This window comes from Rhamphochromis longiceps, linkage group LG15 (assembly GCF_057381845.1).
Source record: "Rhamphochromis longiceps isolate RC_006_pf linkage group LG15, R_longiceps_female_GT1.1, whole genome shotgun sequence".
Classification (NCBI taxonomy): Eukaryota; Metazoa; Chordata; class Actinopteri; order Cichliformes; family Cichlidae; genus Rhamphochromis; species Rhamphochromis longiceps.
The window spans coordinates 40,389,175-40,401,046 of record NC_140571.1 but is presented as its reverse complement, the minus strand read 5'-3'; the positions used below and the strand labels follow the sequence as shown (position 1 = coordinate 40,401,046).

Here is an 11,872-nt window from a genome sequence, read left to right as displayed (position 1 = left end):
AATATAATGTACTGAGTGAACTGCAGTTAACTTTTCCAAATGGCATTGTATTTTTACTTTTTGTATTTAAATTGAATTTCTTTATAATTCCAAAGGATATTAATCAGTGGGACACCAGTAGTGGAATTTTAAATGCTGTTTAATCAATTACACCATCCATTCATGTATTTTAAACAGAGATGAGAAGACAGGCTTCCATGCACTTCCATAACTCAACCAAACAAAAGAAAACAACAACAATCTGAGCAAGTATTGCACTTTTTCCATCTCAGTTGCTTGTTAAAATTAATTGTAAACTGCAAAACTGACAACTAACTGACCAAGAGTGACAGCTTTTTTATTATAATAATTCATAATAATATAATGACATGCTAGTAATGCCATACTTTTAAAGTCAAGGTCTTTTTAATTCTAAGATTAAACAAGACAGAAATTTACCACTAACTTTTGAATTAAACACAAAATAACAAACAGCAAAGAAAATGTGAGAAAGACCTTTAATATTTTCACACAGATACAAAACAAAAGATCATACTAGTTACACAAGATCAGAAATTCTTAATAGTAAGTAATAGAATAAAGGTAAAGGCAACAAGTAATTGATACTTAACACATAAAATATTAATTTTTGTCAAACGATATTTAGCTGTTTGTAAGTCACGCCGTATATATTAGCAGCTTAATGTATGCCAGCTTCGGTCTTTCTACCCTTTGTAACTGACATATGTCATGGACCTGGATCTTTGACCCAGTATTTTCAGCTTTTCATTTTGGACCTTTTGTTACTTTTGATTTTGAGAGATGGTGTTATTTTTATGGTGTTTTGTTTCTGGTGTTATTTCCTGTGTTTCCAATAATTAGTTCTTTATGAAATTATGTTAGTTCTCTTCCCAGTCTCGTCTGTGTCTGGTCCTCAGCGTTTCTTTTGGAAGTCAGTTTTGAATCCATGTTTGTCTACCTTTCTGCCTCCCAAGCCTCCAAGTTCATTTGTCTTAGTCCTGGTCTCAGTGTTTGTTACTTCCTAATTTATTTTGAAAGCATCTTGTCCCATCTGTGTTATGTTCAGTTTTGCTTTCCCTGTCTCATTGTGGGCGTGATGTTAAATATTATTTGAAAACTAAAAGTTAATGCAAAAAGTTTAAAGTTTAAAGTTTAAAGAACAGACAAGCTAAAAAGTTAAATTAGGCCGCATTGTATGAAACCACCCAGATAATGATGATGGTAATGAAGCTGACTGTTATGAAGATGATGTAAAGGATGAACAGCAGGCGGTCTATGATTAAACCTATCTGGATCCATTCCTCTGTGCTCAGGCTTTTGCTCAGATGCTGCTCCACCTGAAGGCGGACGGCCTGGAGGACTCTGCCCAGGCTCCTCAGCTCTTGCAGGGTTTTGTCCTCACCCAGTGGCCCCTTCTGCTCCAGAGTCTTGGATTCCTCTGTCACTGGAGAGGAGACTGGCATTTTGTATTGCAGAGAAAACAACAGAGAAAATTATGTCAGCTTTGTCATTTTTTAAGAACTTGCTCATCCCGACATTCTATCTAATAGATTGGCATTTCTATTGAGCGGAGACAAGTCAGAAGATTATGTCAGCTTTAACATTTGTTAATTATTTGCATATCCTGATCTTGTTTCCTACCCTGTGTGACTGGATTTTGGATCACTGTGTCGTTCCGATCTCTGGGCTTTGGAGGAAGGCATACTAGTCGACCCAGGATTTTAAGAAAAAGCACTCTGATCCAGCGAGGAGCTCGAGAATAGTTAGAGGAACCGCAGAGGAAGTTTGTAATGACGATAGTTTCCAGTAGACTAGCCACCATCATAGCCAGGCACATAGAAAGGAAAACATCTAATAACAATAATAATAATAGTAGAGAAATAATTAATGCCAATATTTTACAGACAAATACAAGTTAAATCCAGACAAAAACATTTAAAACTAAAAAAAGGACATGGAGATGGAGGAAGACAGAGAGAGATACATTCCTTCAGTTCACTGTAAAGAGTGTTGCATAACTAATAATGTTTAACTGTAGGGATGTGTGCAACTATTTGATTAGACAATTCATTTTCAGTATTATCACTAATTGATACCAGACATACTTGTTGTTTAATCTCATTATTAACATTTTAATTGATGCCTAATGTCGGTAAATTGTTGTGTCCAAAATGTTATGTTGTTGTTGAGAAACGTCAACAAGGTTTTTAATCTAGGCCTGATCTTGTTACCACTATTATTGTGAAATATTTTAAAAGCAAATGATTGTGAATACAAATGGCAGAAATTAGCTCTCAGTGGGTTGATGGCCTCTCACTCAGTCAATTGGTAGGGGCTCAAAATAGAGCCGCTACTCCTCCATATTGAAAGGTTGCTAGTTGAGGCAGTTGCCTCCTGGGTAAACTGTTCCAGCTGGGCATCTCCTACCAGGAGAAAGCCCCCGGAATACCCAGGACACACTGGAGCGATTTAATCTCGTGACTGGCCTGGGAATACCTCAATCTTTCCATGGATAAGCAGTAGTGATGTGCGATACCACTGATTTCCTTTCCGATCTGATACCAAGTAATATTCAGGGTGGTATCGATGATACTGATCCGATACTTTGTACAAAAGCTTGTTTTATTTATTGTATCTCAAATTATAGCGTCATAATGATTACAGGACATCAGATTACTTGTTCTTATCACTTAATAATGCAGGGTTCATCATATAGAAATAAAAAACTGAAGTTGTGCGCTATTTGAACACCTTGCCTGCCTGCAGCACTAAAGGACTCCGTGAGAGACGTCTGTCTCGCCCTAGCAGCACCTGTCCCTCTCCTCCTCTTCAGTTCGTCTCAACATACGCTCGTCATGTTCTGTGATATGATTTACTCTGAGGTGTTTGACAAGGTTAGTGATGTTGCCACAACCATACATGCCAACCCTCCTGAATTTCAGTGCCCCTCCCGAAAATCTCCCGGAGCCACCATTCTCCCGAATTTCTCCCGATTTTCCACCCAGGCAACAAAAGTGAAAACCATATTGCAGAATCCATAGCCAATTCCAGTTTCCAACAATGATGGCAGCTACTTAGTTTTAATATTACTCTTATTTCCCTTTCTGGGTCGCAAATTTTTTTTTAACATATTTTCAGGTGAGAAGCTGTGTAAACTTCAAATATCTGAGCCGATCGACACATCGTTTTCAAACCCCCGCGGTCTTTCACTACTCGGGTAAACATGATATATAAGTCACTTTGATAACTTAAAAATGTTACTGTTTGGCTTTTTCAGTGTTTTATTTGTTCGTGAGTAAATCGGTTTGGCTGAGATTAAAGTTATTAGATTAGATTCAATTAAATTTAACTTTATTAATCCCTCGGGAGGGTTCCTCCGGGGTTTTCACACAGCTGAATAAACGTTAAACAGAAAACTAATTAAACAAAGTGTGAGACGGTCGAGAGTTTACGTCAGCGCCCTGTTATATTTTAGATAGCAAGGAGCAGACGGCAGAGTTTCACTCCACCAAGGGAACTCGTGATGTACTACCTGGCTTTCTTTAGACCACGAAGGCCGGGTCCTCAGGTGGAAGCAGCCTCTGAATTTGGACACCCCCGCTGTTTCCAGGCCAGCCAATAATAACGGTGACATTTAACGTATTTTATCCGATAAATAAACACTGTAAAATGTATTTATCACCCCAAAACAGCCCTTTTGAACGTCTCCCTAATTCTGAGGTCTCAAGGTTGGCAAGTATGGCCACAACACCTCACTTTTTTGCCACATGTATCGCAAACCACGTCTCAGCTGTTTGTGGAGGTAAAATACGTCCGCACAATTACGCTCAGCCATTGCTGTGAGTGCGCCCGCCAAGGGACTGCGAGACATTTATACAGCCGTATTTCGCACATGACTATGAAAGGCGGAAGAGGAAGTAGTTCCTTTGAATGTAAACGATCTGAATGATATAGTTTCTTTCCACTGTGTTCCTGTTAATGATAAACTACATATTTACCCTAAATTACTAAAATATCGATATTTTAATGTGAGAATCGATTCTAGAACATACATGATTGGTATTGGAGGAATCGATATTTCAGGATCGATCCACACATCACTAATAAGCAGAAGGCAGCTGGTGAGAGGGAGTTCGGGGTTTCCTTGGTTAGGCTGCTGTCCATTTGACCTGACTTTAGATAAGTTACAGAAAATGGCTGGATGATTTATTGTTTGGAGAGAACTTTATCCTCTTTATCCTCACAAACGTTCCAAATAAGTCATCCATCCACTTTGTATTTGTATACCCTTTTGTATTTGGGCCAAAGAGTCACATTGGGAATAAGTGTATACCAATCAAGACAATTTAAACTTACTTATGAGAGGTATGGCATTTCCAGTGGCAGGCAGCAGGTCATTCATCATGAGCAGGAAGACGGTGTAGCCTAGGATCAGTGTCATCTTGAATGAAGACCGGTCAGCATCATTGGGAGGTAAGATGAAGCTGAAGAGGTCCACAGTGATGAGGAAGCAGCTGGGGAGCAGGAGGTTCGCTACATACAGCATGGCCTGGCGCCGCAATGAGATCTGCAGCAAAATGAGAACTTAACTAATCTCACATAGCTCTTTGTGCTTTGATTATACAGTACCTCATACATATACAATAGTTAAATGACAAGGCCCATAAATTTGCAGATATAACTTAATTGTGAAATGGTTTCCCCATCTTAAGTGTGTAAAACAAAGCCTTTCAATCTGTTTACTGTGGTAGAGAACTAGTTATGATCAGAATACTTGTGGCAGCAGGTAATGAAGTTTCTTTTCATTAGTAACTAAACAATTGAACTGCAATTAATCCATATGGAAAATAAATAGAAAAAACTTATAAAAGACATGCATCAGATTTGGCTTGCTTCATATAGTGAATCATGTAAGGCTTACATGATTTACTCATGAAAGTGGCCACTTTCTCATTACTTTCATATATTGTTTTAGTAAGTATCCAAAACATACAAGTTTCATTATATAATTTTTCAAGGGACCTTATATCTGTTTTCACTCTTGTATGCTTTTCATACAAGTTTCACACAAAACAGATACAAACTTTATAAGATTTATATATATCTTTTCCATATGGGAAACTGCAACTATACACCCAAATTCTTTATATACATGAAGCAATATATCCTAGGTTCCTATCAAATATACAAACAATAGAGTCAAATGGTAATGAAGAGAAAACTCTTCTACTTCCTGAAAGAACTTGTCTTCTGTTTTCTTATAGTATGAATAAGTAAATCATACAATAACATTACATTTTTACAGTGCAATGCAGTTTCTTACATAGAAGCGAATTTCATCGTAAGAGCCCGATACTGTAGATGTTAGTGTGTATTTCTTTGCTGCAATTCCAATTAATTCCCATTCACCCATAGTTGCCATCCTAGATTTAGAGTATTCAGTCATCCTCTCTGGAGTCTCTGTCAGGTAAAGCTGCAAAGCATTACCTGCATGGAAAACAGTCAAAGTCAGATAAAACCATATACATATAAATAAAAAAACAGCTTTAAAGACTAATCCACTCAATTCACCAGGATTGCTTGTGATACATCCTCGTGGTTATACTTACTCTTGAGTGTGTATGAGTTGAATGATAAAGTGCAGTTCTGAATGTCAAATGGAAACAAGTAGATGTCAAGCTTGCAGGAGGTGATGGCTTTGATAGGGTGTGAATCACTTACAGTACCATCAGAAAGCAGGTAGGCATTTGGCACCTTTGGAGCTGTGTTTTCATCCATGCTGCAGGAAGATAAAAGACATTAATTGAAGTCAGATATCTACATGGAAGAAATGGAAAATGTATGGAGAAATAGCTTAAACTGGACTGTAGCCTATATTGATTTTCACCAGAAGTGATAACCAGGTATGATAATAGATCAAAGACTTGAGAAACGTGCAGCCTAATAATAAGTGACTTATTATTGTTAAATTATCTGCTTCTTTCTGTCTGCTAAATATTATAGGAGGCAGATGATAAGGATTATACCTTTATATAGCGGATAGCAGTGTTACTGTAACAAAAAATAATTTCCCCCAGGGATCAATAAAGTATTCTGATTCTGATTCTGATTACCAAGCTGCTCTATTGTCCTGTGCATGCCATTATGATTTTTTTTTTTGTACAATGAAACCAACTGGAGTCACAAGCCCCATGTTTTCTGACAAAATTCTACACATAAACTGTACCTTTGTAGTTTCACTTGTATGCACTTTCTCCATTTTTTCTTTCCTACTTAGCAGAGTTAGCTCTTTATTGGCTAATGATGCTTCAGGGCTAGTTCTCAAGATCATAAAAATACATAAAAAAGAAACTGATTGTAATCTGTGAATTGTTGAAGATAGGACTTACAATTCATTGATTATTATATCTGGTAGCCAGAGATTTGTTCTTGGAACAGACATCCGACTAGTTCCGCACTCTTCTGGGTCCCATTTGGTAAATTCATTTTGCCATTTCTGCAACAAAGAAACCCAAGAGTCTGACACCGTCCTTCTTCTTTTTAACTTTCTCTCTGTATTATTTTACCGTCTTTACCTTACAATGTAAAGAAACTTGCACTATTGTTGTGATTTGGGGCTATATAAATAAAACTGTACTAAACTGAAAGTCACTAGTGGATTTGACCTTCTACTGCTATTTTGGGACAAAACTTACACTGTGATCCCTAAAAACGTTTTCATGGATAGAAATCAGCATTATTGCTTGAAAACTTACTATGAAGAAACTACTTACAAAATCTTGCCAGAGAAATGTTTTGAGGAGTTGAGCTTTCTCATTCTGAAAAAGAAGATTTTTATCCATAACTGGATAGTTTTACTGAACCTTAATGTCTGTAGAGCACATACTGAACTGAATCATTCATTTGTCTTAATTATTGATGTTCAGATGTATTATACTTATTCATTTTGATTTAAAACTCAAATTAAAAATATGTGGAATGAGAGGGAGACAACATTTTTAAAAAAGCCTCTCATGAGAAGTTTCTTTTGACCATTTTATGCTCTTTATCTTGTACAGTATGCAGAAAAGCACATGCGACCATTACTGAATTGATTTTAAGTTAATAAAGGTGTTATTTACCACTCCCAAAATGCCAAACACAGTTATAGAAATGCCAATGTTAGTGACGGTTGTTATGTTCACCACAGGTCGAATGGCATTCAGGTTGAAGACTGGCTTAAGGGCCTCCAGCATTGAAGGTGAATCAGGGTTAGAGCAGTTCAGCAAGGTGGAGCTGTACTGAGCTACAAAGGATAGAAGAAATGTGCCCTTATGATTTATATACATTGACATTTGCTTCACTATCTAGGAGCAGATATGTTTTTTTGCCCCAAATGAATAAATGGCCCTAGCAAAGCATCAGAAACCCACATAAACATTTGTGTGAAATGAAGAACCATAACCCTGAACCTCAATGTATACAGTGGTTCGGTTTGGATGAACAATTACGACTGGTAATGTTTTGTGCAATTTTGAATTTTTTCATCAAAATGTTTTTCAACCCTACATTTAGGTGAAAACAGAGTACAGAGTAAACATTGATTAACATTACAGTAAAAGTCCCACTCAATTTATTGCAAGTTTTCTTAATATCTAAATATCATGCCTCATTTTTAAAAACACAAACGAGGCATGATCAGTCTAAATGTGTCTAAATCTAAACGTGATTTTATTCAGTGGTCAGATTTCCGAAGATTTTGAATATTTTGTTTTTAATCCAGCCATAGAAAATCTTTAAAATGTGGACACGAACACACATTCTGACTAAATGTGTGATTTGGACATGTTTTGGCTAAACTGTCATTGTGAGTTATGCTAACAAAATAAACAAGTCATGACCCTGGATTAACAGACAAAATAAAAAGTTCTAATGCTGAACCACTACCATGCATACAATCATTTGCATATTTTTTAGTATTTTGGATAACTGACTTGAATGAAAACTGTAAGAAAATCAACACTCAAAAATTGATTAAAAATGTAAATCAAGGAATCACATAAAAGATGTGTATACATTTTTAAGACAAATCAAGTTGATTCATTTTATACATTTTAGCAGCTGTACTTACCATTCACAAGCAGAGATATGAAGATGAATAGAAGCTTAGAAGGTCTTACTTTCAGCAGGCAGCACTAAAAACATTAAAATTACATCAAAACAGGTTGTCAGTTTCAGTGGTGTGCAAGTGGTGAGGAATGCCTGTAAAGATTCTTAGTGGCATTTTAAGTGTTTTTTAATGATTACATCTCTTCTTTTTCTTCGTCTGTTTCAAAAATCTGATACTTATCCCCAACAGTAGAATCAGATATTTCAAGATATGAAATAAATATTTTTATTTAAGACAAAACAGAAAATAATGTTTTTCACTTTTAATGTAACACTGCCTTTATTGTTTTAAGAAAATCATCACAATTAATTCAAAAACCATTCAAACTGAACCAGGGCATGGGCAAACGAGGGAACACACCACAGGAGGGAACACAGCTGAGTGTGATCCAAATAACAAGACAGGGAGAAGCAAATCTGAACATGATGCACACAGGACAGGAGACTAACTTAGTAAAACAGGAAGTATGGGAAACACACAGAGACAGAGATAGATGAAACCCAGGCAACAGAGGCAGGAGAGAGTGCGAGAGCTCAAGGGACACAGAGATTACTTTTACTTTGCTGACTCATGTTAGGGTACCTGGGTCATTGACTCAGTGTTTTTTATATGTATAAGAGCTGTTACAACTATATATTCATGTTTTAGATTACTTGGGTTAAGTGCTGCACTGTAACATGACATTATATCAATGATATTCTTAAGTTGCAGGAAAACTGCAAAATTACCTTCGTTAACTGGTAACATTTTGTAAACATATTACTGATAGTATCAGGAAAATACAGAAATATGCTTAGGGGTTTTCAGGATATCACAACATTATAAATGTTTTCAGTCTCATAAAAAACTTGACTATTCAAGAAATTTGAACTACCATAAGATTCAGCAACCATACTTCATGTTGTTTTTTTCCGCATTCATCAAACAAGCGTTTACTGCATAAAAGTCATTTTACGCTTGTTAACACTCTTCTGCTAAAGCCTTTTCTTTTCCTATTTTTGAGTGATGAGCATGCTTTATGATTGTATATGCACCCAAAAATGCTAAAAATATTTGAATATCAATTCTTATCTATGTACCCATTTTCAAACGCTCTAAGGATATTACTCAAAATTAAGTAAACATTCATGTCACTAGCATAAATTGGGACCTCTAAAACATAGCAGCCGGCTACTAACAGTATGTAACCGAGCAAAGAAGCTGATTGAGACAAACAGAACGCAGAGGCCAAACAAAAGGCAGTTTTTACTTATTAGTAACATAAAGACAAGAATATTTCTTACCATGATGTTCCAAGTGAAATTGTATTCTTTCCGTTCTGAGAAGTTTGTCTTCAAACTACTACAGAATATTTATCTTCTTTAAAGAATTGTCACATTCAAAACATTTTGCTGTCAGATGCATTAGTGAGCAGCTACAGTGCAAAAGTATGTCTGTAGCTTGCCTGGGAAACTAACTCTTGCCCCTCTTAAAGTCAGCCTTCATGGCCAAGATATACATATTGTCACTAAACAAAGATTGATTTGGCGGATTTGGAGAAACCACGGGCAAATGATGTGGAGCAGGAAAAACTAGGCATGGCAGGGCAGCTGCTTTGGCTGTATGTGTTTTGAGACAAAGTGTAGATAAACCACGGTTAATGTGGTTTTCAAGTCAGTGTGTGACGTCAGTGCCACACCTGCTTTGCTCACAAGCAAATGAGAGTAACCGTTGAGAAAGGTGGTGGTTTCAAAACCTCCTACCAGTGAAGCGTTGTCATTTTTTATAACACGGTAATTAAAATTCACCAGTTTTGTGAGAACATAAAATCCTCTGTGTGATAGTTTACATTGTTTTCCTGTTAATAGTAATAATAACTTTATTTGTACAGCTGCTTTTAAAACACATTCTGAAGTGCTTCACAGTTTTGACCTTATTGCAGTATGGATTTTAAATAAAACCAATCTACATCATTAAAATTACGTCTACAGTCGACCCCTGCCTATTTGCAGTGCAGCATTCGCAGATTCATGGAGATTCACTCCAAATTATTTGCGGAATATTTGCCTACTCGATGTATCTAAAATATTCACAAATTATTTTCAATTTATTTTCATGACTAAATACATTTTGGATGACAAAAACATTCAAATATTAATAGGAGTATTAACAACAAGCCACTAAATTATCCCATCCACCCTTTTATCATTGTTTTATTTTCAGTGCAAGTAGCTGTAGTCCCATCCCAAATATTTTCTGACAACAGCATTCAGGTATTGTTGGAATTTATTTATTTTTTATTTTTAAGGCTTATGTCCCCCCATTACTGTATCTTACACAATTACCTCATAATTAGCATTACACATTTGTTTTATCATTTACTACACACAGATATGTATTGTAGAATATTTGAGATTTAGATTGTTACACTAATAACAGATATAAACAGAGAGAGGACTTCTTCTCTGAGGAATTTGTGGGGGATGGTCTGCCTGGACTCTTGATGGCACCAGAAGGTACAAAACTGGCTGACTCTCCTACACCAAAACAGGGCTGTAATATCTGGTGTTAGGAAATGGAATTGACTCTCTCCTCTTCTCTAACTGTACATGCCTGACCAGAGGACAAGAAGGGGTTGCCATGGTAATGGTAGTGATGCCTGGAATAGGGTCATCTCCATGTAAGGAAATGTCCAGAGAGGTGCAGAAGAAGAAACATGAGCCGATATCAGACCACCCTCAACTGATTCTACTAATCATGTTCACGTTGTGTTTCTGTGAGCCCACCAATAGAAGTGTTTGCTGCCTGTGTGTGGCTGGTTGTCTCTGAGTCAGAGAGACAGAGGTCCATTGCGCCATGTAAAACTAATCTGAAATTCTAACCGTTTGATAATAAATTGTGAAAACGTATAATCTGAGCATATTTGTCTTCTCTCATGAAAAAACTCTCACTTGCATTTTTTACATTTTTTAATTTTTTTTGCTACTTAGGTCTTTATGAGCTAATAATGCTTCAGTTCTAGTTCTCAAGATCTTACAAAAACATAAAATATACACGGATTGTAATCTTTGAATAGTTGCTGATGGGACTTACAATTCATTGATTACAATGTCTGGTACCCAGAGATTTGTTCGTGGAACTTAAATCCGACTACAGCCGCACTGTTCTGGGTCCCACTTGGTAAATTCGTTTCCCCATTCCTACAACAGAAATTATGCAGAAAACATGAAACCTGTTGGTTATGTTAGAATTTATTTATTTTTTTATCTTTAATCATTATTAACCCCATTATTTTATATTTCACAATTAGCTCATAATTTCGATCACACATTTATGCTTTATCTGACATCACATATTCAAATCTGATTTGGATTTAGACTGTTGGACTGTGATGCTAACAGACACAAGACAGAAGACCCCTCTTGAGGATTTGGGTGTGGGTTGTGAAACCTAAAAGAAAACAACTGTATAAATCATGGTCTAAATCTACCTCTGCTAGCCTAGCCAGAGGACAAGAGATGTTTGCTCCATACAGGGTGGAAGATGACCTGAGGGATGGACCCAAGCCAAAGGGAGGACCAAGTCTAAAACCGTGGTACACCCTCAACTGTTTCAACCAATCACATTAACATTGTGTTTTTATGACACACAGTAAAAGCGTATGCAACCTGGGTGTGGTGCTCTTTGTTCATTTCAGTCTCCTGTAAGAGACATAGCACTGTTTTTAACTTAAACCTTTAACCC

General features: G+C 36.5%; 1 protein-coding gene across 1 annotated transcript; it reads right to left on the bottom strand.

Moving 5' to 3' along the window:
• Positions 1-873: 873 nt before the first annotated feature.
• LOC146653193 (5-hydroxytryptamine receptor 3E-like) lies at positions 874-7,250 on the bottom strand. The gene is made up of 8 exons (XM_085382887.1): positions 7,122-7,250; positions 6,774-6,818; positions 6,390-6,496; positions 5,610-5,779; positions 5,324-5,487; positions 4,357-4,567; positions 1,642-1,851; positions 874-1,456 (listed from the first exon to the last, which is right to left on the bottom strand). Exons 1-8 carry the CDS (start codon positions 7,233-7,235, stop codon positions 1,182-1,184), a joined length of 1,296 nt encoding a protein of 431 aa, XP_085239013.1. The 5' UTR covers positions 7,236-7,250; the 3' UTR covers positions 874-1,181.
• Between the last annotated feature and the right edge of the window lie 4,622 nt (positions 7,251-11,872).

Bases quoted from the DNA above. Each gene is read 5' to 3' on its own strand.
- LOC146653193 (XM_085382887.1), bottom strand. From the start codon at position 7,235: ATGCTGGAGGCCCTTAAGCCAGTCTTCAACCTGAATGCCATTCGACCT. The intron at 5,780-6,389 runs GTAAGTCCTATC...ATCTTCCTGCAG, and splicing joins GATATAATAATCAATGAATT to CATGGATGAAAACACAGCTC. The intron at 1,852-4,356 runs GTAAGTTTAAAT...TATTGTTATTAG, and splicing joins AAATGCCATACCTCTCATAA to ATGTTTTCCTTTCTATGTGC.